This window comes from Pleurodeles waltl, chromosome 4_1 (assembly GCF_031143425.1).
Source record: "Pleurodeles waltl isolate 20211129_DDA chromosome 4_1, aPleWal1.hap1.20221129, whole genome shotgun sequence".
Lineage (NCBI taxonomy): Eukaryota > Metazoa > Chordata > Amphibia > Caudata > Salamandridae > Pleurodeles > Pleurodeles waltl.
This window is the reverse complement of record NC_090442.1, coordinates 229,687,517-229,710,033: the sequence shown is the minus strand read 5'-3', so window position 1 is coordinate 229,710,033 and position 22,517 is coordinate 229,687,517. Positions and strand designations below refer to the sequence as shown.

The 22,517-nt window shown below is 43.5% G+C and overlaps 1 protein-coding gene across 1 annotated transcript in view; it reads left to right on the top strand.

The window, feature by feature from the left end:
• The window catches only part of TMTC1 (transmembrane O-mannosyltransferase targeting cadherins 1), a 958,188-nt gene extending 953,928 nt beyond the window's left edge, over nt 1-4,260 (top strand). Inside the window, exon 20 of the mRNA XM_069228190.1 lies at nt 3,192-4,260. Coding sequence (XP_069084291.1) covers nt 3,192-3,332 — 141 coding nt within the window. The 3' untranslated portion in view covers nt 3,333-4,260. The remainder of the gene's footprint in view (nt 1-3,191) is intronic.
• Nucleotides 4,261-22,517: the final 18,257 nt, after the last annotated feature.

Sequence of the window (22,517 nt, the reverse complement as noted above, 5' to 3'; positions counted from 1 at the left end):
GGAGTGCCATATTGTATGTGATGCTCGTTTAATTCACTCAGAACAACTTTGGTAGATGTTAAAACTGTGTGTTCAGAAGGAGGGGTTTTATTTGTCCAACAAGTATACAATGTGGAAATAAACACAAGAGGGAGATCATTTTTTGTTGTTGATATTGAACCCAATCCCTTTTAACATAATAAGGGGGTAATTCTAACCCTGGCGGTCCAAGACCGCCAGGGCTAAAATGACGGGGGCACCGCCAACAGGCTGGCGGTGCCCCGCTGGGCATTCTGACCGCGGCGGTTTGACCGCAGTCAGAAGTGGAAAACCGGCGGTCTCCCGCCGGTTTTCCGCTGCCCATTTGAATCCTCCATGGCGGCGCAGCTCGCTGCGCCGCCATGGGGATTCTGACAGCCCATACCGCCATCCTGTTCCTGGCGGTTCGCCCGCCAGGAACAGGATGGCGGTATGGGTTGTCGTGGGGCCCCTGGGGGCCCCTGCAGTGCCCATGCCAATGGCATGGGCACTGCAGGGGCCCCCGTAAGAGGGCCCCACAAAGAATTTCACTGTCTGCATTGCAGACAGTGAAATTCGCGACGGGTGCCAGTGCACCCGTCGCACCTTCCCACTCCGCCGGCTCCATTCGGAGCCGGCGTCCTCGTGGGAAGGTAGTTTTGCACTGGGCTGGCGGGCGGCCTTTTGGCGGTCGCCCGCCAGCCCAGTGCAAAACCCAGAATACCCTCAGCGGTCTTCCGACCGCGGAGCGGTATTTTGGAGGGGGAAGTCTGGCGGGCGGCCTCCGCCGCCCGCCAGACTGAGAATCACCCCCTAAGTGTCACTCTTGCTTGCTTTTGAGATATTTTATTTCTATTGCATCTTGGCCTTTTATTTCCTATACATTTGGAAGGTTTAGAACATGCATCACTGTGATTTTGATAAAATAAAATACTAAGAAAGTCCTTCTGGCCATTGTTACAAGTATTCCAATAACTGATATGTTTGGTAACTCCTGTCACACATTAATGGTTACATTCTGCTAACATGTCAAGGTTAAATCTTTAAGATAAAAGGGAAGACTGCTCTTATGACTTGCACGATTCAAGAATCCAAATTACTATAATCCTGCTCACTCTAAACACAGTTCTGCTCTCAACGGCGACAATAATAATAATTATAAAACATAGTTTATTAGATTTCTCATCTAAGTAAACCTATCCAATGTCATATTCATAATATTTATGTTAGCATATGTATAAAAGAAAATGACATAAAAACAATATTACACTTAAAACAATAAAACTATCACTTAATTTTCTGATTGCATAAAAGAATAAGGCTACGGCCATCACAGCTTCCTTTGCCCTAAGGACTAGTATTTATTCAACCACCTGATTCAACCACCTAAGACCAGCATTTTTAGGACCAGGTTTTAAGCTTTATTTTCCTCTCCTCAAGGACTGAAGAACATAAAACCATTACCTATATTAGCCATACGATCTGGTGCTTTTGTTTAAGTTTGAATGATTATGAAATATTCCCAGCCACAGTAATACGTATCTGAAACATTTCTTGGGTAGTCGTCTGCCCTTGGCTTTAGCTTGACTGCATTAAAGTAAGCCAATAGCTTTTTTGTTGCTATAAATTGATTATTTGCCATTAATGACTCCTCCAGTACCAGGTGCCTTGTTCGCTGGCTCTGCACTTGCACTTATTACAGTAAAACCTATTTGCACCTTATGGCATCGAAATAATGTTTTGCTTGGTTGTGTAGTTGTTCCACCACAAACTGTTACAGGAAAGTATTATATTTGAATCCTGTTTTAATTCCTCCCTTCTTAATTTTTGTATTCCATATTCATTTTTTTTTTCCAGAGGGGTGTATGTTCTCTGTCTTTGCCTTTATTGTTCTGCCTCAGCACAGTGTTCACAGTTCACAAACTTGCTATCCCTCACATGCAGTCAAACAACTTGGGACCATGAAGGAAACTAAGGCCCAAATTTATACTTTTCGACGCACAACTGCGCCAACGCAGTTGTGCGTCAAAACTTTTACCGCCGGCTAACGCCATTCCAACGCGCCATGCGGGCGCCTTATTTATGGAATGACATTAGCCGGCGCTGCTGACTGGTGTGCGACAAAAAAAATTACTCACACCAGGCAGCGCCGGCGTATGGGAAAATGGGGGTTGTGCGTCAAAAAATGGGGCAGGTCAGGTCTGAGGCAAAATTCAGGCCTCAAACCGGATTTGCGCCATTTATTTTGACGCCCACCGTCCATTGACATGACTCCTGTCTTAGCAAAGACAGGAGTCATGCCCCCTTGCCCAATGGGCATTCCCAGGGGACTTAGGTCCCCTGGGCATGGTCATTGGGCATAGTAGCATGTAGGGGGGCCCAAATCTGGCCCCCCTATGACAATTAAAAAAAACGAAAAAAAATACTTACCCCAACATACCTCAACTTCCCTGGGATGGGTCCCTCCATCCTTGGGTGTCCTCCTGGGGTGGGCAAGGGTGGCAGGGGGTGTCCCTGGGGGCAGGGGAGGGCACCTCTGGGCTTCTTCCGAGCCCACAGGTCCCTTAACGCCTGCCCTGACCCAGGCGTTAAAAAACGGTGCCCATCAGGCTGTGCGTCGTTTTTTAAGGCCCACCCCCTCCTGTGCGTCAAAATGACGTCAGAGTATAAATATGGGGCACAGGCCTTAAAGTCATTTTTTGGAAGGGAACGCCTACCTTGCATATAATTAACGCAAGGCTGGTTCCCCCTTCCAAAAAATGACGCACAGGGTGGAATTTTGACTCCCGCTGGGTCGGACATCAAAGTACAAATATGGGGCAGGGTTTGCGCCGATTGTGCGTCAAAATTTTTGACGCCCATTCGGCGCAAACAAAGTATAAATATGCCCCTAAGTTCTAAAAGATGACTTTGAATTCAAGCTTAAAAGCCTGGTTACACCTGAACTACCACATGTTTAAATCATCAAAAACAGGCTTCTACTGCCTTGGAGTCTTTGCCCATGATTAAAATACTAAAAAGTGTTTACTATCCTAGCATAGTTACCCACCAGCTGTAGAAGGAATGAGTGTATTGTGGGATTGCAATGTTGGTTAATATTGCCACTGTTGACGTTCCACTCTGCTGCATTACACAGAAAGCCATGCACACAAATTTGGATGTTAATTCTCCCCTTTTTCTCATTTATTGTGCAGGGGGATTATACGTCTGCACGCAGCTACTATCAGAAGGCATTAATGCTAGTACCCAACAGCAAACTTTTGAAGGAGAATCTTGCTAAGCTGGACCGCTTAGAGAAAAGGTTCCAGGAACTCACAGAGAGCAATCAAACGTAGCCCTCGCCCTTAAAGCCCCACGCAGAAACAGGGCAGGAGCAGAAGCAATGTGCGTGTCTCTGGCGACGTGGATCTTTATGGAGCTCACAGAGTGGCAGTCATAAGGCCTGCATCTGTCACTGTATGCTCCTGAAAGCCTAATTGAAGGGATATTTTGCTATACCAAAGCTGTTAGGATTCCGCCATTTTTATTCACTGGTGACATCTCTTGCTGCTTCAGGACAGACTTTCTAACTGAGTCATTGATCGGTCATCCTGGACAAATGGAGATGATAACAAACAGAATGAACCACAGAACAGTCGGACTTAATGCCAGAAAAGACTCAGGCATTTGAATGGACCTCATGCTAATTCTTCATTATGTGTCCTATTGCCATAATTTCCCTAACCTTGAGTTTGGGAACTGATATAACAGGGTATTCGTAATAATGTTTGTGCATTCTGTTTTTTACAGAGTATTTTGTTGTCAGAGTCTATATAATTGGAAAAAGCTACAGATCTTTGAGAAAAACTTCACCCGAAAGCACCTAAAGCGCACAGTTGTAATTATGTTTATATGTTCTTGGCTGGGCATTTGTGGATGAATATAATTTTCCACTGCATATTACACCTTTTTTTCAGTTTTTATCTTGACCTTAGGTAGCAATTTTCTCAGAGAAATATTTGAAGTTGGTGAACTCCACTGGAAGATATGTTATGCTTTCATTGTGCTCAGTTTGTGAGACTGTGGTATACTAGGGTTGGTGTACCATTTCTCTTTGTCTTTCAGCTGAGAACCACAATTCTAAGTGTAAAGTTGGGGATGTGAAATTGGTGAGTGGGGTTCTATTTTCATTGGCTCTGAGATGTGTACATAAATCAAGCAAGAGTCGCCTTTTCTCATAATCATTCATTCCTAACTCCCCATAGTGCAAACGTGTTTCACATTAAAAAAATCAAAAGGATCTGAAAAACGAAAGAGAAGTTATGCACTGCTGTACTGACAATAGGAATGGCAAAAGTCTCACAACCTTCTAATGGGACCATTTGTTTCAATTGTGTTTCTAAGTTTGCACTATCCAGTTTAACATAGGTGGCAAAATATATATGTTTTTCTGTGAAAAGCACTGTAGCAATCAAGATTCCTCAACCCATCAAATTGATGCTTTTGGATGAGAGAAGTCTCTGCAGTTGACTGCAAAGATGAAAGCATTAAGACGTCCAGTCGAAGAATTATTGGGAGATGATCATCGTAGCAAACATATTTTTTCTCAATAAGATATATAGTGATATTGGTTGACAAAGCCTGTACCACACTATTAGATGATAGCAGTTATACATATCCTGTGTGTATGTCTGAGTATGTGGCGTAGTCACATTAATTACTGTCCATATACAGTCTACAGTATTGTTTTCATTTGTATGCTATCCTTTAGTGTGTATTTTGCTCTGTGATATCAACAACGCTCCATCTATAAGATTACAATATTGCTATTTATACTTCACTCTAAATACGTTAAACACAAGATTTCCTTAAGAAGGAATTACATTTGACACTTAAAATCTCAACGTAGTTGTAACCCTCAGTCAGGTATTTGTGAGGGAGTGAATATTTTTTAAATTGTGAGGTGATCTATTTTTCATAGTGTGGCGTTTGCTAAAAGAAATTTGATTTTTCACCTCTTCTAATCTTGAAGACATTGCTTAAGCTAAAATTTATATTTTTCAAATAAGCTAGAGTAGGATATAGGACAACAAAATAACAATGGTATACCGGGACTTTTGCACCCTAAGAAGCACTAGTGTACTTAAGTGTAATCCAACAAATTAACAGAGAAAGGCAAAAGGGAGCACTTTATTGTATGGCTTCTAATTCGATGCAACCAATATATATTATAGTGCCCATACTATAAACACAGTTTCCCTGAAGCCAAATGAAACTCCACAACCTATTCTGGGTTTCATATTATGCATATGCACGGATACATATAGGTATGTTTATATAATGACATGATCTGAAAGATCTTGTTTTTGCCATTGTGTCATTGACGCATTAACACATACATAGTTTAACATGCACTTCTACTCAGTCACTGTCCATGCTGATATTGATTAATTGGATTGAGGGTGACTATTCTCAATATGACCATTACCTGTTCTAAACAATTACCATAGGCAATCATGTCATGTTCTCCTTATCGATGTCTAATATTTTTCCTCCGTACTAAAAAGAAAGTAGCCATTCTACTAGACGATAAGCATTTGATGACCATTATTTGCTAGGGTTATCTAACCAAAAACCTATTTTTTCATGGTTATTTTTTGTGCATTGTGTTCTGGATAAGTAGCTCCTGTCGGATGTTATTCATTGTATTTTTATGGTAGAACAGGACACCTATTCAGTTCAAAACACTTAACAATAAATACCCTCTAACTGCTTCCTAAAAACATCAAAATGTGTTTTTATCCAAAAGGAAACAACAATGGTGTTCCTCAGCTAAAGGTCCTGAGCTAAGAATCATCTTCCTAGGGCACTGCATATTGTCTAGTGCAGGGGTGCCAAGAAACAGCAGAGGTTATGTGGTAAACTATCGCACCAACCTTTACCTTCTTAATGCAGAACCTTGGCTACGTTCAGTGCTACTACACATGTTTTACTGGTTCAACCTGTGAAAGGAGCTCACACTGCTTGCCTCTGGTTGGCACTTATTTTGTGCAGGGAACTCTTAGGGCAGGACCTTTGTTATTTTAATGATCTATTTTCCGTACAGCCACTTGGGATGGATTCCTAGAAGCAAGGCAGATTACTCCATGTTATTTTATAAACACAAATTTAGGAGTTTTTCTAAACACCAGTTAGTTTAACTTTTTTTCCAGTGGATGAACAACATCTAGCAATTAGCACTGTAGTTTTATAGTTTCATCTAAATGGAAAACAAAGTAATGTAGGAATAGATTAGTCTCAAAGTGACCACCTGCTAAAGTAACTGTTGTACAGAGGGCCACTGGAAAGGCACAGCTGTAATGTTGTTAGGAGGGCTTTTAATAGGTGTAGTACACAAAGAAGCCAATTAAAAAGTTATTATGCTTATATTACATGGCAGTGAGCTTAAACATCTGCTTTTTTAACACCCAGAACCAGATGCAAATTTGAAGCTGGAGTTCAAACGACAATAGGTACACACTTGAAGTCTCTAAGACGACTGTTGTTAGTAAGTACTTCACCATAACCTCTGTTGTTCTGTTTCTTAATGTGGCAAGAATGTGACAGTATTAAATTGAATAGTTAGCCAGCAATGCACAGGGAATTTAACCCTACAAACATCATTGATAGATTGAAAGTCTAACATTTTTGTAAAGAATGTTGAAAGTTTACAAGTACACTGATAAAGTTTAGAAGGGAATTCAGAAGAAAATACAACTTCTCCTTATTTTTTTCCATTTATATTAACACCCCCAAAACACACAAGATAGTTAACCCATACGCCCCTTGTATTGGATGCCAGCAGCACACATTCTTAGCATCAGTGACTTTCTATATGGCTACAACTTTGGAGGAGGGAAGTGAGATAATCCCTGAAATATTAACTGTAGAAAGAGAAACATCTCTATTGAGGTTCTAAGCTTCAAGTTTGCAAAGGATAAGGGTAAAGCACTACCAATGCATTAAAATGTGACGGCAGGAATTAAAAATAGGTAGGCTTTTCTTTTGAGGCCAGAAGGTCAACAGGTAAAGCAAATGTCAGTAAATTCTACAAGCACCACTGCCAAAGGTGACAGCTTCTTCACCCAGTAGCCAATCTCAAAATTGTAGTTGTTTATAAATAGATACATCTGTTTGCAAATTGTCCTATGAATTAGAAAGTCTATATTGAATTCAGTGATCCCCAACTGCTGGTACATGCAACTTTGAGCATACATGAAATTCTGCTTCACAGTGTCCTAAAATAAAAATCTAATTTCAGGATTTCTGTAAATCCAATCATAGAAAAACATCAACCTTTCACAACCATCTCTTTTATTGTACAATAAATATACTTGCATGTACAAAAATATTATAATTTGCCATAAAGATATATTCTATTTTTTGTCTTTCTTCATCAGCTGTTGCATACCTCATCTTCTTCAGGCAAGTAGGGTATTATATAATGTTGTATAATTTAGAACAAAACAAGTCCTTGCATTGATTTTGTTTCTACCAAGCATGAGCTCTTTCTCCTTTCTGCATCGCACCTTTTATGTTTTTTCACTTAAAAAAAATATAAAAAAGTGTAGCTACAAGATGGAATTCCCATATCTTTTTAAATGAAGGCATCCATTTTGCTTCCTTTGCACTCTATGAATAGGTGCAAAGGATTGCAAGAGCTAAGGCATCTGGGGCCAGATGTCTCAAGCTCCCGATCTGCATTTCTTAAATAGCGAATTCTAAGAAATTGCTATTTAAGAAATGCAAAATGGGATGTATGAAATTTGCGATTTGGTAATAGCGATTTCTTAAAGTTCGCAATCTCTATTACCGAACTGCAATTAGGGAATGGTACTCCATTCATCCCTATGGGCCTATAGGCCCCTAGGTGCGAATGGTTTGGCATTTCCCAATTTGCGAATTCCAGTTAGGAATTCACAAATTAGGTAATGCAAACCCCAGGGTGCTGGGGGCCTAAGGCCCCCCTCTGATGCACCCCAAAAAAATATTTGCAAACATGTGTGCGCTACATGTCATTTTTTAAAATGCATTTATAATGCATTTTTTAAATTTGCACATGCTTACCACCAAATTGGATTTGGTGGTAATTGCATTTCCTAAATGCCCAAGTCGCATTTAGGAACTGCTTGATACATGTGCTTTGAAAATCGCAAATATGAAATTCCCTATTTGAGATTTCCTACTTAGAGAATCGCAATTTTCGATTCTTTAAATGAGGTTGCAATTTTTAGGAATTGCTATTTTTGCGATTCCTTAAAATTGCACTGCGACTGCCTTTCATACATCTTGAAAGGCATTTTTACATTTGCAAATGGCCGAATTTTGCAATTCGCACAGTTTGCGAATGCAAAATTGCTTGATACATCTGGCCCCTGGAACACTCCATTATTCAGCACCAAGGTGTGAATGACTGGAAAAGGAAATCCAAATAACAAAAATAATTTTTCAACCACTTTTTTCAATTGCTGTTCAAAACATTAATCTTTGTTTTAGAACATTTTGTAATTCACAACATCAAAGCACAAAGCAGCATACACATGTATTACAAATACGTAAGGAATACTCTTGTTTGTGGCAAATCCACACAATAAAATCAATACTGCAAGGTGAGAATGATGTAAACTCCTGAGAATTATGTAAATTCAAACTTATTTTTTCAGCAATATTTATTTTTAACTTATGATAAAAAAAAGTCTTAATATATTTCATTGTTTGTGTTTACAACAAATTTAGTTAGCAGACAGACTTAGGGCCTGATTACAACTTTGGAGGAAGGTGCTAATCCGTCCCAAATGTGACGGATATACCACCAGCCATATTACGAGTCCATTATATCCTATGGAACTCGTAATACGGCTGGTGGTATATCCGTCACATTTGGGACGGATTAACACCTCCTCCAAAGTTGTAATCAGGCCCATAATGTCAACAAATACTGCCATTATTCTTACTCCTGTTTTGACAGTCTTGAGGCTAGCTTCCCTCAAAATATATATTTGGATATTGGATATCATCATCATTCTTCATTCATATAGTTAGCACAATATATTAGTTACAACCAATTCATTGGTATTGGTTGGGTATGTAGCACTGACCTGAAAGCATGTTCTTTGTTAGTTATTCATACTGAAAAAAGGACCATGGTGTGCATGTTTCAGTCAACAATGACCTTGTTAGCTCCACAAAGCAGTAAAGCCCTTACCAGGCCATGGACATTACAGTCATTATTATGATATCCCAAAGGTCTAAAAGGAAAGGTGCTGTTGAGTTTAGACAAAGGGATTAGGTGGTAGTTCATTTCTATTGCCAGTCTTTAACTCTTGTATCATCAGTGAACTATAGAACATAGTTTGACCTCTGTAATTAAGATCATAAAAAATTGATATTGGAAAAATACTTTACCACTAAAACCAGAATATTACTTCAGATCAAACATAATAGACAAAGATAATTGAACAAATATACATTTCATGGAAATATGAAACTAGCTGTTAACAAGAACGTACTTCATTCCCATTTTTTATTCAGGGAAAGGGGTAATACCGACTGATGCGATGTAGTCATTAGATGATCCTTTTTAGTGTTGTCCATATTTTAGTAATTATGTTTTTATAGCTGCGAGCATATAAACATGTTTATGCCTCATTGAAATGCTCGGCAAAATACACGTTTGCATTATCCGATTCTTGTAAAACAATGTTTGCAGCATTCACCTAACACATGCAACATTTTGTGGAAAGGTTTATTAAACACTAACCATGTTGTTTAAATCTCCAGTCATGTTATTATGTTTCATTTTAACATCAAATGCCTGTCTTAGCTTTCTGGACCATCCTAGGAGGCTGAACTGTTGTTAATCCTGTGTGCATTTCAACGAAAAGTTCAAATTCCTCAAATGTTATGAATTCATGGGAATGTAGCTTAGAGAAAACCCAGAAAGATATTTTAGGAGTAGGCTAAATACAAATATTAATAACAAGTAATCTGCTCATTCAAATGTCAAAGGAGGGCACGTGCTCCCAGCATACCATGTATAGACTATGATGTGGTGTGTGGTCCATTGATATCACTGTGAATGAGCATTGTAATAATGTGCATTTGTGTGCTGCATAGCTTAAGGACTTTACACACCATGAATTACCAAAACATAGTTCACAGGCATAATCGTGTCAAGGCAAGTTGTGGGCCAGGTGGTGGATCACAGTCATCTTTGGAAATTTTAAATGATTCCTTTAAAAACATTTTTTGTGATGCATCACTAGTAATGAATAACAAAGTACATGCAACACCAGAGTGACAGGAATGTTGCCAAGTCTTTAAAGAGCTTAAACACTAATATCAGTGCAGGTCTATTTTCAAAATGGCAGTAAGATCATTCATCACTTTCACTGTGAAATTTCAGCACCTCCCACTGTCCTTGCGTTCATAATCCTCCATGTGTTTCTTCTGCTTGACACGGAATCTGAGCTGCCGGTTATGAAATTGGGGCATTTCCTTGAAAGTAGAGTGCTGAGGGGGTGGGCAATTCAGTCACAGGCTTGGTGTTTCTTTAATAGGTTGCAGTGATATCTGAGCAGCATTTTTGTAAACCACATTCTTAGTAGTGGAAGCAAGAGAGTGTGTTTATGTTTAATTATAAATGAAATATGAACTGTAACAAATTTATGGTAGTTCGAACTACTTCAATATCACATAGATACAAGGCACAAATATGGAGGCTGATGTGCAGTGTATGTATAATTTAAGCATTAAAGGACTGATTCTCAACACTCGTTGCAAATACGAATGGAAGTCCATTATTTACAGGAATGTGATGTGCACATATGCTTACAACCGTGGAAACTTCCAAGTATTGAAGAATCACTGCAGCACTAATTTTAGGCTAAAAGGTCTGGCCATGGCTATTCACACACACACAAAAGGTAATGGGAGGAATGTTAGAAATTTGCCTAAACACTAGCAATTTCATGGAGTAGCTTTCCAAACCCTTGTTCATTTGCCGTGCAGATTGTCAATCCTAATAATAAGTGAAATGTACGCATGGAAAGCTATGCAGATCATACAATTCTATGCATACCAGCGGCGGACAGTAATTTTAGGAGGGAGGGGGTGGGCGGGAAGCACACTCACTCATTCATTCACACACACACATCCATTCACAACACTCATCAACATTCAAACATACACGCATGCACCAAACATTCATTTAAAAAACACACACTTACCTTCAGCTCGGAGGTCCTAGGAGGGTTTGGCCTGCTGCCTTCCCTCACTGGCTGACCTTAGCTCAGCCAATGCGGGAAGACAGCAGTCCCAACTTCGTCACAGAGTGGGATGGGCTCAGTGAGACTTCTGACCCCACCCCACTCTGTGACGAGGTGTCACTGATTGACACTCACCATGGGCGCTTCAGGGCTTAAGCCTAAAGTGCCCTGGTCAAAGTCAATGGGTGACGCTTCCCCTCATCAGCGAGGGGAAGGGTCTCTAGGCACCTTTGCTGAGCCGAAGAGGCCACGCCCATAGGAGCTGTGACCTCTTCAGCCCAGCAAAGTTCAGCTCAGGCAGCCAAGAGTCTGCGCAAATCGCGCATGTCTCGCTCATGGCTGCCTGATTTGAACATGAAGGGTGTCTGTCAGGCTGCCCTTTGCTCAGCCTGACAGGCACTCTTCATGAGGGGAAAAGGTGGAGGAGGGGAGATGCAAACTCCTCAAGGGTTTTTACAAATCCTATAAAATGATGAATGTACATAGATTAGAGGAGGAAATGATGCCGAGATGTGTGAATTTGTAACTGATTACTTATGAACTCGCTCTATTAAAGGGAGTATGAATGTAACAACATGACAAACCATGAAGAAATAATGAGGTCAGTAAATGTGCGAACAAACGAATGTCAACCATTGGACACACTTATGGCCAAACAAACAGATAATTACTTTTAAGAAGTGTGTGGATACGAATGTACAAGATGTCTATGAAACCATAACGAAAATGTTGTTTCCATGAAATCCATCTTGTACAACTAAGAGGTTTTCAGTTGCTTCCAAGCAGAATGCTTTTCATGTCATTCGAACGTTATGGTTGAGCATATAAATACTCATTTCATTTGTAACATATTTGAAATCATGTATATCGGTTAATTTTGTTGGATGTATATATTTTAAACTATTAGTTGTATTGATGGATCAACAAAATAAAAAGTGGATGGCCTTTGAAAAAGCTTGTGTATACTGAGTCAGGGGGTACATATACATTCATACAGCTTAGTACTGTGAAAGAAGATGGCAAATAAATGTATTCAATGTATTATTTATTATGGAAATGATAAAGCACTTGAGCTAATACGGCAAAAAATGTGATTCCTGGCAAGATACAACAAAGGTGACTGAGAAGTATAACATTGATTATTCATTCTGAAATGTCATTCCACAGTCTTGCCGGGACTGTTTGAAATAAAAATGCTTTCTTTAATGGCATCCATTTTGACAAGTTCAAAACCAATGGTCATAATAAATAGAACATTTTATTTGATTAAGACAATAGCTTAGTATCTCACGCCTTTTTAAATGCTTTTCTATTATGCATTTTGCAACCGTTTGTTTAAGTTACAGTAAGTTAGAGTAGGAATGCACCACGCACACTAAATATATATTAATTCAAGTCCAAACCATTGAGTTATTAGTTGTGTTGGCATAGAATGTTTGGTGACAGATATTTGCACACATGGTATGTTAAATCGATCTGTTTTAAGAACAGAGAAAAGGAACTCCCATAAACAAATCCAGGTTAATTGCCCCTAGCGCCTCCTTGTGCCATATTAGCATATTGTTTTACACTATTGTGGCCCAACAAGGCCAAACTTACAGCATGAAATTTACAAAGTGTTGCAGTGCATGCATTGGGTCACTTGGTAACCCTTTGCACTACATTATGCCTGCGCCAGGCATAATGTATGCAAAGGGGGCATTCCCCAGGTAGGAGGGCTGAAAAATGGTGCAAAGAAATCTGCAAGATTTCTTTGCATAATTATTTTGGCACTTTTATTGCCTGCTCAGAGCAAGCATTAAAAGGAGGCATTCCATTGTTTACAATGGGCCTCAATAGGCTTTGCAGGATTAGCGTCAACATTTTTTAGGCTAATCCTGCAAAGCACCGAAGTAGCATAAAAAATTGTGACGCTAGTTCCCTAAATACCACCATGGTGTGCCGTATATTAAAGACAGTGCACACATGGTGACACTAGGGGGGTGTGCTAAGGGGCGCTAGAAAAGTGGCATTGAACTAGGTGCAGCGCCACTTTTCATAAATCTGCCCCAATGTACACAGGGTGCTTTTGTAACCTCTAATTTTAGATTTGTCTTCCTGAAAAAGCTTTACCTTGAGACACCCCTTCACTTCAGTTTCCGCATTGTGAAATTAGTCGCATGAACAAGTAAAGTAGTCCTTCCTTAGTCTCCACCACAGCACAGAGCACCACACACTTGCACGCCACAGAGTTTGTGTTATGGTGCACAAGTTGTGCGGAGAAAGCATGATTTCTATCATGTCTGTAAATATCATTTGTGGAGTTCGATTCTGGGTGGCATCTGAAGTGTACTGTGGTGCGGAGAGCCAACCCTCATGTTACCTCACTGTGTGCAGCAAAATTACATTTAGACGCACAGTATGCTAACTTTGGGCCCAGGCATATTGGCATGTTTTGAAGCTTTCCCGCATCATTTCTACGTTCATGTATGCAGTAAGAATGTAGCTTGTTTCTTAAAAAGAAGTGATTGATGAGTGTTCGTCGAAGAGTTCATGATGGTTTAAATGTAATATCTGGAGTATTAGTTTGGGGTAAGTGCCAATTCCATCTTGGGACATGTCAACCTGTAGGGGTCATTCATTATTTCACATATTTTGTTGGGTATTGCTTCACCTTAACCAGACATACATGGAACACTACCATTAATTGTCCACTTCCCAATATGAGGCCACTCTAGAAACTTGACATTCATACACTTATTAGAGACACAAGTAACCCTTTCCAGAAACTCCCAATGGTTTTTTGGGTGTTTTCTGCATTGGGCGCATTTGCATGTTTTATGTTTTTGATGGCTCAGCAGCTCCATTTCTTTAGCAGCCACAACATCTGACAAAATATACACCATGCCTTTCAACAGTGGCGGCTGGTGATCCCTGAAAGTGGTGGGGCATAATACTTGCCACTGGTTCACCTTATTGGTTTCAAAATGTGCCTTTAATGCCCTCACACACAAATGTACCTACACACTGACCTTCAATCACTCCTGCAGGTGTACAGGGGCTCTGATTTGAACTCCTGGGATAGAGGCGTTATGCTTTAATAGTGCAGTAGGTGCAGTTGCACCAGGGACTATGTTCCCTGGTGCAACCTCACCTGTTACACCATTGATAGAGACAGCCCTGACTCCTACTCCCTCTCACAATCTCCCCCTCAGTCACTTATCCCAACCTCCACTGCTTTACTTGCTCCCTTGCTTTCCTTTATGCAGACTCACTCTCACTCACCCATTGATTCTCGCTCTTTCATTCTCATTGACACTCTCAAACACATTAAACCAACACACACTTTCACTCAATCTCATTCTCTTTCAATCACTAACAAACACACTTTTACTCACACATGCACAGAGAAAAAACATTGATTTTTTTAAAACTTGCCTTTCTTCCTTTTATAGAAACTCAAAGGCTCCATGACAGCAGCAGAGCAGGAACCATGTGCTGGACACAGGAACAAGCAATCCATAATTCCTAACAAGGAGCCAGACAGAGAAGCAGGGCCGGGTTTCAGAGGAAGATCCACCTCAAGCCCTCTCCCATCTTCTTGATAGGACTGGAAGCACAGTCCTATCAGAAGCTCGAACACTTATTGTCAATCCTAAGGTCTATTTTAATGCTCAGGGTCTTGCCCCTGCTGCTCTATGCGTCTCCTCATTGGCCCCAGAGATACACTGATGTGTGTCCTTGTCAGCCACATTTTAGAACATATACTGTGCTGCTTGAGGAATAAGGAGTTTATCAACTAAGTACAATGTATTTTGCTTGTGTGAGGGGATCGTAGTTAAACTACACCCCTCAGACATGCACAATCCTGGTATCCACCTACAAAGTGTTGTGTTTTTAAACAACCCTATGTAGCTGAACCGTCGTTCATCCCCCTCCACCTCCTCCTGTCATCAGGAGCCTGGTGTAGAGGTCAAGAAGGCTGGCCTGCAGAGTTCATGTAAACACTAAAGTCCTGTCTGCATGAATACTGCTAAATTAAATAATTACAAGTGTAATAACTTCATTTAGCAGTGGCTCCTTGGGCTCATGGGTTGCAGGGCTATGCCCTACACCTCCAGGAGAGGAGCTACCCCTGCCTTCAAACATATAAACTGAACATGCTTTCAATGAACAAAGCACCAATATGCAGTGTGCTAGTGCTTTCGTTCAGAAGAGGGGGCAGACTAAGCAGCCTTTGTTAAAGTAATACAGCAGAGAAGCTACAAACATTTAAAATACATTTGAATGAGTTATATTTTAAAAAAAGTGGGTTGTACACTGAAATTCAGAGGGGCATATTTAAACTCCGTTTGCGCCGGAATTGCGTCGGTTTTTTTGACGCAATTCCGACGCAAAACTAACTCCATATTTATACTTTGGCGTTAGACGCGTCTATCGCCAAAGTCCATGGAGTTTGCATCTTTTTAGCGTGGACACCTACTTTGTGTTAATGATATGCAAGGTAGGCGTTCACGTCTAAAAAATTGACTCCGAGGCGCGTGCGCCGTATTTACACTCCCGGGCAAAATTCACGCCCGGGAGTGGGCGGGTCAAAAAAAATCACGTACGGACACTTTTCCGCCGTTTTTTAGCGCCTGGAAAAGGCAGGCGTTAAGGGACCTGTGGGCTCTAAAGGAGCCCAGAGGTGCCCTCCCATGCCCCCAGGGACACCCCCTGTCACCCTTGCCCACCCCAGGAGGACACCCAAGGCTGGAGGGACCCATCCCAGGGACATTAAGGTAAGTTCAGGTAAGTGTTTTTTTTTATTTTTTTTATGGCATAGGGGGGCCTGATTTGTGCCCCACTACATGCCACTATGCCCAATGACCATGCCCAGGGGACAGAAGTCCCCTGGGCATGGCCATTGGGCAAGGGGGCATGACTCCTGTCTTTGCTAAGACAGGAGTCATTTCTATGGGGGTTGGGAGTGAAAAAAATGGCGCAAATCGGGTTGAGGTGAAAAAATTGCCTCAACCTGACTTGCCCCATTTCTTGACGCCCAAGCCCCATATCCCCCTACGCCGGCGCTGCATGTAACTCCATGGACTTTGGCGGTAGACGCGTCTAATGCCAAAGTATAAATATGGAGTTAGTTTTGCGTCGGAATTGCGTAAAAAAAAAAAAACACAATTCCGGCGCAAACGGAGTATAAATATGCCCCTGTATGTCTTTATTCTTCATCTGCTTATTCAGCTAAGGAGGACAATTCAGTAGAGGCCAGAGCACTCCGAAATGCCTCACGTGAAACCATTCAAAGGAGAAATATGGGCCTCATTACGAGTCTGACGGTCCATGAACCACCAGACTCGCCACCGACAGGGGCGGTCCGACCACCCTTTTATGACCTTGGCAGAGCCACCACGGTCCGACCACTGGCACCGCCAGGTTACCGCCAGCCGCCAGCCTGGTGGTACTGACAGTCTCAATCCACCAGGGCAACGTTGCTTGCAATGCTGCCCTGGGGATTATGAGTCCCCTTTCTGCCAGCCTTTGCATGGCGGTAGTCCTGCCATGCAAAGGCTGGTGGAAAGAGGGTGCCAGGGGCCCCCATGGACAGCCCTGTCGGGCTTTTCACTTCCCAAATTACAGGCAGTGAAAAGCGCAACGGGTGCTCTCACACCCGACGCACCGCCAATTTTGAGGCGGCGTCAATGTTAAGGTCCTGTCCCCCACTAGGCTGCCGGCAGAAATGCTGTTTCTGCCTGCCGGCCCAGCAGGGAACTCATAACAGGGCCGGTGGGCAGAAGACCAGCGTGGCGGCCTCCGCTGCCCGCTAAACTCATAATGATGGCCTTTGACTTTTGGATCTGTTGCAGCTGAACCTCAAATATTTACTTCCCTGCACTTTGCTAAATATTGTGATCCTGCGCAATTCATTTAGTATCTTTTTGAAAATCGTTCTCGGTTATTGACATATCTATCCTGATGCTGTGCAGTTGCCTACGCCAGGAAAAAGGGCCTTCTCTCACTTTGACCTTGAATGCTGCATCACAAATTGATGTGTGAACTCTTTAAAAAAACTTGTCTGTTCAGTCGCTTCCTCCTTGAACTTGCTGTATTTTTCACTGTTACAGTTCACTTCAGTCACATTTCACATATTTCATACTCGTTGATTTGGGTGGTACTTGGCATTCAAAAGGGTTAGGTCACATGACAGTTGTGCACGTCCTGAAACACATTTGCTGTAAAGTAAAACTCACTTCCGGAGCCACAATGGCTGCTACAAACCCCCTGCACGGTCTGAAGGACGACACCACATGCTCCATCTACCTGGAGTTTTACATAGACCCGATGATCAGAGTGTGGGCACAACATCTACCACACCTGTATTCTCGGAGGCCTGCCCTAGCCCTCCAGTGCCCTCAGTGCAGAGTGGTCTCTGTCTGGGGGAAGCTCCGGGTAAACCAGCAGCTGCAGAGCATGTTGGATTCAGTGAAGAAACTCTCCTTGCAGGCAAAGGGGTCAGAGTAGGGGGAGCTGTGGGTGTAGCTCAATGAGAAGCTGAAACTCTTCTGTAAGGAGGACAAAAAGCTGATCTGTGTCATCTTCAGGGAGTCCAGAGACCACAGATCACACATGTTAGAAATGGGGTCCTTGGTTGACAGTCAGGTTACCCCCCTGTTCAAGCAAAGACCCTCACTCTAGTCAGGGTAAAAGAGAATCACCCTCAGCTAACCCCTGCTTACCCCCTTGGTAGCTTGGCAGAGCAGTAGGCTTAACCTCAGAGTGCTAGGTGTAAAGTATTTGTACCAACACACACAGTAACTTAATGAAAACACTACAAAATGACACAACACAGGTTTAGAAAAATAGGAAATATTTATCTAAACAAAACAAGACCAAAACGACAAAAATCCACCATACACAAGTCAAGTTATTAATTAAAAATCAAAAAGAGTCTTTAAGTAGTTTTAAAAACACACTAGCGCTGCTAGAGTGAAAATGTACCTGGTGTGCATCAAAAATAACCCCGCACGGGCGGGTGTGCGTCGAAAATAACTCCGCACGGCGGTACTCGAGTCAAAAATCCAGCCGCACGATGAGTTGAAGATCCCGCCGCGCAGGTTGCGATCTCCCAGCCTCCGTCAGCGATGCTGCGCGTCATTTCTCCTGCTCCGTGCGTCGATTCTTCGGTCGCGTTTCCTGCGAGCGTCGTTTCTCAGTTGCGGAGCTGGCGGCGCGTCGTTTTTCAGCAGCAGATCGGATTCGCGTCGATCTTTTCCCCGCACGGTGCTCTGTGCGTGGATTTTCTTGTCCTTAGGCTGCCAGTTTCTCCTTTCAGGGTCCCAGGAACTGGATGGGCACCACAGGGCAGAGTAGGAGTCTCTCCAGAGACTCCAGGTGCTGGCAGAGAGAAGTCTTTGCTGTCCCTGAGACTTCAAACAACAGGAGGCAAGCTCTAGATCAAGCCCTTGGAGATTTCTTCTCAAGATGGAAGGCACACAAAGTCCAGTCTTTGCCCTCTTACTCTGGCAGAAGCAGCACTGCAGGAAAGCTCCACAAAGCACAGTCACAGGCAGGGCAGCACTCCTTCCTCAGCTAACAGCTCTTCTCCAGGCAGAGGTTCCTCTTGGTTCCAGAAGTGTTTCTAAAGTCTGTAGATTTGGGTGCCCTTCTTATACCCATTTTAGTCTTTGAAGTCACCTTTCTTCAAAGGGGACTCACACCTACTTGTGAAATCCTGCCTTGCCCAGGCAAGGCCTCAGACACACACCAGGGGGTTGGAGCCGGCATTGTTAGAGGCAGGCACAGTCCTTTCAGATGAGAGTGACCACTCCACCCCTCCCTCCTAGCAGAGATGGCTAATCAGGAAATGCAGGTTACACCCCAGCTCCCTTTGTGTCACTGTCTGGGGTGAGGTGAAAAACAACCCAACTGTCAAACTGACCCAGACAGGGAATCCACAAACAAGGCAGAGTCACAGAATGGTTTAAGCAAGAAAATGCTCACTTTCTAAAAGTGGCATTTTCAAACGCACAATCTTAAAATCAACTTTACTAAAAGATGTATTTTTAAATTGTGAGTTCAGGGACCCCAAACTCCACATGTCCATCTACTCTCTAGGGGAATCTACGCTTTAATCATATTTAAAGGTAGCCCCCATATTATCCTATGAGAGAGACAGTCCTTGCAACAGTGAAAAACGAATTTAGCAGTATTTCACTGTCAGGACATATAAACCACATTACTATATGTCCTACCTTATCCATACACTGCACCCTGCCCTTGGGGCTACCTAGGGCCTACCTTAGGGGTGCCTTACATGTAAGAAAAGGGAAGGTTTAGGCCTGGCAAGTGGGTACACTTGCAAGTCGAATTTACAGTGTAAAAATACACACCCAGACACTGCAGTGGCAGGTCTGAGACATGATTACAGAGCTACTTATGTGGGTGGCACAACCAGTGCTGCAGGCCCACTAGTAGCATTTGATTTACAGGCCCTGGGCACCTCTAGTGCACTTTACTAGGGACTTAACAGTAAAACAAATATGCCAATCATGGAGAACCAATTACGTACACATTTTAAACAGGAGCACTTGCACTTTAGCACTGGTTAGCAGTGGTAAAGTGCCCAGAGTAACAAACACAATAAAATCAGAGTCAAGCACACATCAACAACCTGGGGAACAGAGGCAACAAGTTAAGGGAGACCACGCCAAGGATGAAAAGTCTAACACGTGTCCCCCCCAGCTAAAAGTGGGGAGCAACTACCCAACCTCATGGGAGTTCTCATCACTAAGGCGGAAGAACCTGGACAGACCATCAGCATTGGCGTGCTCTGTACCAGGACGATGTTCCACCGTAAAGTCCATCCCCTGTAGGGAAATGGACCACCTCAACAGTTTTGGATTCTCACCCCTCATCTGCATTAACCATCTGAGGGGCCTGTGGTCGGTCTGAACTCAGAAGTGAGTCCCAAACAAGTAGGGTCTTAGCTTCTTCAGTGCCCAGACCACAGCAAACGCTTCGCGTTCTATGGCACTCCACCTACGTTCCCTGGGTAGTAACCTCCTGCTAATGAAGGCTACGGGTTGATCTAGGCCCTCTTCATTAAGCTGTGAGAGTACTGCTCCAATACCATGCTCTGAGGCGTCTGTTTGCACAACAAACTCCTTGGAGTAGTCAGGTGCCCGCAGCACAGGTGCTGTGCACATGGCAGCCTTCAGGGCATCAAAAGCGCTCTGGCAAGCCTCTGTCCAGATCACTTTCCTGGGTTGCTTCTTAGAAGTCAACTCCGTTAAGGGAGTAACAATGGTACCATATCCCTTAACAAACCTCCGGTAATATCCTGTGAGACCTAAAAAGGCTCTCACTTCCGTCTGGGTCTTGGGAGGCTCCCAAGCCAGAATCGTGTCAATCTTAGGCTGTGAGGGTGCCACCTGGCCACTCCCCACCTGGTGTCCTAAGTACACCACAGAACCCTGCCCTATTTGGCACTTGCTTGCCTTAATAGTGAGGCCTGCCTTCTGCAGGGCCTCTAACACTCTCCAGAGGTGTTGCAGGTGTTCCTCCCATGTGGAACTAAACACAGCAATGTCATCCAGGTAGGCGGCACTGAACTCATCCAGTCCTGCCAACACCTGGTTGACCAACCTCTGAAAGGTGGCAGGGGCGTTCTTCATCCCAAAGGGCATCACATTGAAGTGGAAGTGCCCATCTGGGGTAGAGAATGCTGACCTCTCCTTTGCCCCCTCAGTTAAGGCAATCTGCCAGTACCCAGATGTTAAATCAAACGTACTGAGGTACTTGGCAGCTCCTAACCGATCAATGAGCTCATCAGCTCGGGGGATGGGGTGTGCGTCAGTCTTGCTGACCGCATTGAGACCCCGGTAGTCCACACAGAACCTAAGTGGCACCAGGAGCAGCAGCCTTTGGGACCGAGACCACTGGGCTGGCCCAAGGACTGCTGGAGTGCTCAATAACCCCTAGGGTTAACATTTTGGAGACTTCCTCCTTAATGCAAGCCCTGAACCTTATGTTTAACAGGTGTACTGTCCCCAGTGTCCACATCATGTGTGCACAGGTGTGTGACTCCTGGGATCAGGGAAAACAGCGAGGCGAAGTGTCCCAGCACGTTGCGACAGTCCCTCTGCTGTTCCTCAGTCAGGGAGGGGGAGAGGATCACTCCCTCCACAGACCCATCTTTCTCTCCTGCAGACAGGAGGTCAGGAAGAGGCTCACTCTCTTCCTCCACCCCGTTATCTGTCGCTAGGAGCATGGAAAGCTCAGTTCGCTCAAAGTGTGGTTTGAGGCGGTTGACATGGAGGACCCTCAAAGGGTTCCTGGGGGATTGCAAGTCTACCAGATAGGTGACCTCGCTCTTTCTTTCCACCACCTCAAAAGGCCCAGTCCACTTATCTTGGAGAGCCCTAGGCTCCACTGGTGCCATGACCCACACTTTTTGTCCAGGCTGAAACTCAACCAGAGTGGCATTCTGGTCGTACCACCGTTTCATATCCTCTTGGCTTGCTTCCAGGTTCTCCTGAGCGAGACTCCTGAAGCGGGCAGTCTGGTTTCTTAGTGCCAGCATGTAGCTAAATACATCCTGGGGTGGTTTACTAGGAGCTTTCTCCAAAGCCTCCTTCACCAGACTGAGCGGTCCCCTCACAGGGTGGCCATAGATGAGCTCAAAGGGGCTAAAGCCAAGTCCCTTTTGAGGCACCTCCCTGTAAGCGAACAGAAGGCATGGCAAGAGAACGTCCCACTTACGCCTCAAGGGCTCTGACAGGCCCTGAATCATGCCTTTCAAGGTGCGGTTGAATCTCTCAACCAGACCATTACTTTGGGGGTGGTAAGGGGTGGTGAACTTGTAGGTTACCCCACACACCTTCCACAGAGACTTCATATAAGTGGATATGAAGTTTGTACCTCTATCAGATACCACCTCCTTGGGGAACCCCATGCGGGTAAAAACCCCCATCAAGGCACGTCCCACCACGGGGGCAGTGACCGTCCTTAGAGGAATGGCTTCTGGGTACTGCGTGGCATGGTCCACCAAGACCAGGATGAACCTGTTGCCCATGGCTGTCTTGGGATCCAGAGGCCCCACAATGTCAATTCCTACCATTTCAAAGGGAGTACTGACTACAGGTAAAGGTTGGAGGGGAGCTTTGCATTTCCCCCCACTCTTGCCACTTGCCTGACAAGTCTGACAAGACCTACAATAAGCAGCTGACTGCTTGTGCATCAAGGGCCAGTAAAAGTGGGAGACAA